The sequence below is a fragment of the Primulina huaijiensis genome, chromosome 2, assembly GCF_012295235.1.
Source record: "Primulina huaijiensis isolate GDHJ02 chromosome 2, ASM1229523v2, whole genome shotgun sequence".
In the NCBI taxonomy this organism is placed as follows: Eukaryota; Viridiplantae; Streptophyta; class Magnoliopsida; order Lamiales; family Gesneriaceae; genus Primulina; species Primulina huaijiensis.
Window position 1 is genome coordinate 14,096,821 of NC_133307.1, and position 6,937 is coordinate 14,103,757.

At 37.2% G+C, this 6,937-nt stretch overlaps 1 protein-coding gene across 2 annotated transcripts; it reads left to right on the forward strand.

Annotated features, from left to right (window-relative positions):
- Positions 1–400: 400 nt before the first annotated feature.
- LOC140967056 (uncharacterized) lies at positions 401–4,965 on the forward strand. 2 transcript variants are annotated; one of them, XM_073427413.1, is made up of 8 exons: positions 401–772; positions 1,461–1,525; positions 1,697–1,838; positions 1,980–2,050; positions 2,128–2,604; positions 2,721–3,257; positions 3,379–3,591; positions 3,979–4,965. In XM_073427413.1, exons 2-8 carry the CDS (start codon positions 1,478–1,480, stop codon positions 4,594–4,596), a joined length of 2,106 nt encoding a protein of 701 aa, XP_073283514.1. In that variant the 5' UTR covers positions 401–772; positions 1,461–1,477; the 3' UTR covers positions 4,597–4,965. The 2 variants fall into 2 exon arrangements, with proteins under 2 accessions (XP_073283514.1, XP_073283522.1); XM_073427421.1 differs by lacking the exon at positions 1,461–1,525.
- Positions 4,966–6,937: the final 1,972 nt, after the last annotated feature.

Here is a 6,937-nt window from a genome sequence, read left to right on the forward strand (position 1 = left end):
CGTTGTTTCTATATAAATCATTTAAATAAGTTAATTGGTAACAACAATAAAGTGAGAACACATTATTTTTCTTAATATTAAAGTGGAAAAAGTTTACCATAATTGCCAACAATTGTCATCTAAATCCTCTAGTATTGTTGATGACTTGTAACTCATCCGTCAATTAACACCAAGATCTAAAATTTGAAATAAGATTTTATGAAAAACCAAATTTTATCATTATAAAAAAAATAAAAACAAGAAAACCTTATAGACTACTTTACTAGATCTTTCTCCTTTATCAGGCCCGCCGGCCGACCCTTGGGCTTCTTTGGATTGGATTATCCAAAGGAATCCTCAAAGCTAGTTGTGTAATTTCTCATCTCTTGAAGGTACAAACATTAGCGTACAACCTCCTAACCGCTCCACACAAACCCCTACAGTTCGTGCAGTCCAGCTTCAGCCAGCAATGAGGGATCAATCCCCTCTCGCTATACGCATTCGTGTTTTCATGACAACGCGTCGAATATAATAATTTGCTAATTCAATTATGATTCCATAAATTTCCCGTTCAAATTTCTTGGATTAGACCTCCTTTTGCTTTCAGTCTCTAGGGTTTCCTTAGCCGCGTCAACTTTGAAGTGGTAAAATTGTGAAGTAATCGAGATAAATCAAATAATATTAGCTTGCGGTTCAGTGATCGTTGTTCGGTCAAGCCCTCTTGCATTTGATCTTTCAGCTGCCCTTTGACTCAACCAGCGCTTCAATCGGTTGATTTGTGTTTTGTTTCTTGGTACTATGTTTTTCTCGCTTTGCAACTTCAATAGCTTACGACGTGTTCTATTGGCCATGGCTTTTATATGCTGCAGAATACTTGTTAGTAGTGAAATGCGTGGTTTGTTTGTTTTTTTTTTTTTCCGCGTCTGTATTTATGTATCATTTGCTATATGCAAGGTGGAAGTATGTGGAATTTCTTCCTTGGCGGGTTTTAATATTATTTCGAGGGTTCAATGAATCTTGTATCTTTGTTATCCTTTGACCAAATTCATCATGACTTTCGAGATTCTATTGGAAGTTGCATGCAATTTATTTTGGTCGGGATTATGTGTTGCGCTTCTCTTTTAGGTGTTTGCGACTTCCAATTCTTTAGAACTGCATTTTTTCCTGATCTAATTTTAATTTTACCTCTTAGCTATGATATATTTTGACTGCTTGCGATCGCATTAATCCTGTGTGGTCTTGCCTTTCATTGTTAGAAGGCAGTTTTAAATTTGATTCGGCACTCTAAAAGATATTCTTGATACCACTTCTTCATTATTGCACACCATTTTGGATTATCTTGTGTATCAATATGGATTTCAATCTGTTATAACTTTGCTAGTTACGGAACATAGGAATGACGGAGGTTTAATTTTGCATTTTAGTTATCCTTGCGCTGTAATCATGGCAGTTATGTTAAGCATTACTATCTATTTCTGTAGGGGTGGCAAGTCCTGGGATGGAAGTGTACAATATTCCTGATCATGGACTTGCTGATACTTTTATGGTAATTCTTCTATGTCATTTAGATGTTCAATCTTCCTTCTATCTTATTCAGGTGGAAGGGTTTTTTTCCTTCTTTTGGAGTTCTTAGAGATTATGATGTTCTGCACGATGTATTATGTGTACAATTTTCGTTTTTCTGTTTTTTTTATATTAAGACTTTGTTATTTTGCAGATTCAAGGTACTGAATCAAACCCACAGTCAAGCGGGCAACTTGAACAATTTGAGGCCATGTATGGTGATGGTGCTCCAGAATTCATTGTTGACGAGGGCTTGTATTATCCTACTGCCAGTAGCTATGGCTTTCTCTGTACAGGTTGAAATATTATATACTCTGTTTTTTATTTATCGAGTTGGAGTCTGACATTAATATTTTACAAGTTGTCTGTAGTTGATCATAATTCATAAATTATCTTTGGAACCATGACTAAAATGAGATGCTCTCCATATTTGATAGGATTTGAATCCACCGGTGACTTTGAGGATGGTATGTTTTTTGGTTTGGATGGTCAAGATATTCAGTACACTGTGAGTCCTGTTCTTCTGGGTTCATTATTTGCATGCAATGCCAGTTTAAGTTACGGAATGTTATTCTTGTCTCGCAGGGCAGGGCAAATGAAAGCTTGCCATTTGCCTATTATACTTCTAGCTATGTATATGAACAGTCTCCTTATAACCCTTATAATCCCTATATCCCTGGTGCTATAATAGGAATGGACGGCTCCTATGTAACGCCCCAACAGTATTACAGCCTTTCCTCTTATGAGACTCCTGTTTCTGCACCTGCATACGCGCCTGTGGTTATTCAACCTAGACATGGTATAATGTCAAATGGGATAACAGACTCCTATGCTTATAATACTGCATCTGTCAATCAAGTTGATGGCCATTCTGTTAAGTATAATTTGTTTTCAAGTAATTCAAATTCTTCACAACTGTTGCCGGGGGGCAGTTCTACCAGAAGAAATTCCCTTGTAAAGTTATCTGAGGGAAGTAGATCAATAGATGGACCTAGCACACAGCCTTTGTCTGGCATTGATGCTGCTAGTTTTTCTGGTCATGGATCATCTCAAATTTGTCGGGTAAGTCTTTTATGAGATCATGGCATAATATATATCCAGAATAGTTAGACTCGAATTCATTTTATTCATTATTCTAATAGCAGTATGTTAACCATTATGTTCAAATCTTGTTTTAGGCTAGAGATGTGCGAGAAACAGAATATGGTTCAGGTGTGAAGGTGTCATCTGGTAGTAGCCAATTAAAGTTTTCTTTACCTTCTGCAAATGGATTGTCAGGTTTTGAATCACGTGAACCTGCACAGCCTTCTGTGCCTAAAGTCAGACCTAAGTTACTCAACGGTAGAGTTCTAGATGATGCTAAAGGCAGCTCTAATACACTGGGTGAACAAAATCATGGCCCAAGGACCAACAAATTGAAAAGTCAGTTGGTTGTTAAAGCGTACACAACAAGGGCTGGAAATTCTGATGCAAATGGAAACATCACTATCTATATGGATCAGTATAACAAAGATGGTTTTTGTATTGATGATTATGAAAATGCAAAGTTCTTTGTCATCAAATCTTACAGTGAGGATGACGTGCATAAAAGTATGAAGTATAATGTGTGGTCATCTACACCTAATGGAAACAAGAAGCTTAATAGTGCATATGAAGATACCCGGAGAATAGCTGCAGGAGATTCAAGAGGCTGCCCTGTCTTCCTCTTTTTTTCTGTAAGTGATAGCTTTAACTTTCCTTGTTAAACAGCAGCAGCGGGATTCTGAGCTCATGGTTATTTTTCATTACAGAAGCCTCAGATTGTGTTTTCACGGTATGCTTCTTTTTTATGTTTAGGTTAATGCCAGTGGCCAATTCTGTGGTGTCGCCGAGATGACAGGCCTGGTTGATTTCTTGAAAGACATGGATTTCTGGCAGCAAGATAAATGGAGTGGCAGCTTTCCTGTGAAGTGGCACATCATAAAGGATGTGCCAAACCCCAATTTCAGGCACATCATTCTAGAGAATAATGAGAACAAGTCGGTGACTAACAGCAGGGACACCCAAGAGGTATCTTTGCACTTCTTGCTCTACTTCCTCCATGGCTAACGTTTATCCATGAACTGGTTATGATACCTCATCCATGTACTATATCTGTGATTTTGTGTTCAACTTTTGACAATGTAATGTACTTGATGATTGTGATGATCTTGTTACATTTATCATTGATTTTAGCGGTATATGAATAACATTAATGTGCATTCATCAACTGATGAAAATAATCACTGATGTCTTGTATATGTGATTAATTCATTTTTCACTTTATAACTTTCTTGGTGTTGATAGATAATTTGATAATTGATGTGGGATTATATTAATTTGCTTGACTTTTCAAGGACCGAATAATTGTTTGTAGTCGATCAGCTTGTCTAAATATTGTGAAATGTTCACTTTCAGATTTGCTACCAAAAAGGTTTGGAGATGCTAAAAATATTTAACTACTATGCATCGAGGACTTCCCTGCTTGATGACTTCATGTATTACGAAAATAGACAGCGGATCTTACAGGAAGAGAGAGCCAGGCTGCTGACCAGGAGTTACCAAAATCCATATATCATTCCCTTGGTGGACGCCCCTCGCAAGTTTCATCCTGTACATGATTTCCCTTTTGTTGGTGATGAGCATACTTCCAAGCAAGAACCCAAACTCTTGGCTGCGGGCAAAAACAAAGATCCAGCAGATGGGGATCCAAATTACTCAGAGCCCCAGTTAGCAATGCTGAGGGCAGTAGCTGAAGCTAGTAAGGTCAATAGCTCAACAAAGTTTAACAGGAATGGCCAAGTTTCAGCAGATGATGGAGTACGAGACTTGGGCAATGGGTTGAAAATTGGATCATTGACTATAGATTCGAAGCAGCGTGAGTCTGATTCCTCATCTCCCGCTTTTGCAGCAGCTGTAAGTGATAATGTTGTTACAATTGGGTCGATGCCAGTCAAAGTTAATGGCACTGACTTTTCTGAAATCTTGACATTTGGAACAATTCCACTTGTTCCTAAAGCTCTTCCGCATGGCTAAGTCTTTTGGTGGGTTTTAATTTCGAGCAAAATTTGGGATGGATATGGATCACTACGAATATTTTACCGTGAATGTTGCCGAATAGTTGCAGGTGAAGAAGTTCTAATCTGTCCTTTAGGCAATGAGTTTATCTATCACAGGCTACTGTTTTTACTTCATTTTGGGGGTGGTTGGGTAATGATATTATGTGAGCTCAGTTTTTCTACTCACTTTTACGCTGAGACATATATTGATGCAAATTGGACAAACATGACGACTTTTGGCTTTGGGATTTTGGGGAATTAGGCTGAGGTTGGCATTAATGTTTTTTACGATGTGACAATTTATCAATTGTATCTGTTTTTACAGAATCGATGAAAAAATGAAAAAGAACAGGGAAAATAATTTAGTGAAATGGAAAGACTTTTAAGATACTTCTTTGTATGGAAGGATGATCAGAAGCATATTTCACACATTTTCTTTGGTTATATTAAAAGCTTGTGTTTTTGCTATATATATCACATAAATATGGTATACTAATCTTAATTATGTAAAATTTACTAATAAAAAATTAAATGTGAATAATACACATTATAATAAAAAAAAATTACAATATGTTTATGTTGGAAACATAATTTCTGCTGTTTGATAAACTGTTTATTTGTTGGATTCAACGCAACTATTCTATTCAAGCTGTTACGCTGCAAAAAATCATTACGCAAATCAAAAGCTCACACTTATTAGTTTTATCAGTAGCATTCAAGGCTACATTCTCGAGCTTATTAGTACGTTGTAATCTTTGCTAGATTCTTTGCGTTGTGCTAAGATCAGTCACGAATTGTAGAAGTTTTTGTTGTAACTAAGAGTTTCAGTTTTGGCAGTGATAAGTCCAAACTGAAGTGGGACAGTACAACTATTGTATTCGATCAAAGTTTTTTAGTGGAAATCCTATCTTCGTGATAGAAGGGACGACGTAGGAGTTATTATATTATCCGAACATCAAGAAACAAACCGCGTGCATTTTATTTCAGTTATCATTTTACTTCAGTAATCTATCTTTCAGTCAGTTTACTTGTGCAATTGTTTTTTTTCAGTTAAACTGATTGTTATCGACTGACGAGATACTGAGTGTCAGTTTGTCACTAAATTGAACTCAATTTTCGAAAAGAGCATAAAATCCGTCTGTGTTTATTTAACTCCCTTTCTAAACACTTATTACTTTCTAACCGATCCTTTCAAGTGGTATAATAGCAGTTGTATCTCGTCTCAGAATATTTGTACTCAAACTGTTCATCATGTCTTCCTTCAATAAGATCCCAATGTTTTACAGATAGGATTTCGATGATTGGAAAATAAGAATGCAGGCTTACTTAGCTGCACAAGATGATGATATGTGGTACGTCAGCACTGACGGACCAATGAAAATTCTGAAAGCCAATACAGCAGTCGCTATTACTGAAGGGGCACCTCATCGCATAGAAAAGCCCCGAGATGAATGGACGACATAAGACAAAAGTAAAGCTAATTTGGACAATGTGGCAAAGGATATACTGTACAAAACGCTGGACAAAGTAACTTTCAGCAAGATCAAGATGTGTAAGACAACTAAGGAGATTTGGGAAAAATTGATCCAGCTGTGTGAAGGAAATGAACAAACTAAAGAGAATAAACTTTCTGTTGCTGTTCAGAAGTTTGACAATATCAATATGAGAACTGGAGAATCAATGCATGAGTATGATGAAAGAGTCAGTTGTATCATCAATGAGCTAAATGCACTTGGAAAAGTGTATACCGACAAAGAAGTTGCATTAAAAGTGATTAGAGGTCTTCCCAAGGAGTGGGACGTCAAGACCATGGCAATGAGGGAATCCAAGGATCTAAACATGGTTGAGCTTCATGACCTATTCGCTGATCTGAAGGCCTATGAGTTTGAGTTGCGAACTCGAGAAGGAGAACCTTCCACTCTAGCAGTCACAACTGCATTAGCTGCTGTCAGAACAGAACCAACTGGTTCAGTCGAAAAGTCTGTTGATCAACTGAGCAATGATGCAATGTCATTGTTTGTCAAGAAATTTGGAAGGTTTATGAGGAAGAATCAAGGAAAATTCTAGAGGCAATACCAGAGAAATCAGCCCAAAGAAGAATCCTATTCTTGCTACAACTGTGGCAAATATGGTCATTTCATAGCAGACTGCCCTAAGCCAAAGAAGGACAGTCGAGGATCAACTGAAAAAGAAAAGAAGCCCTATGAGCACAGAAAAATAACCAAAGATGACAAAAAGACTTTCAGGAAGAAGCATGAGGTACTCCTAGCTGAAGAAAGTAAATCTAAATGGGCAGAAACTGACAGCGAGGAGTCAGA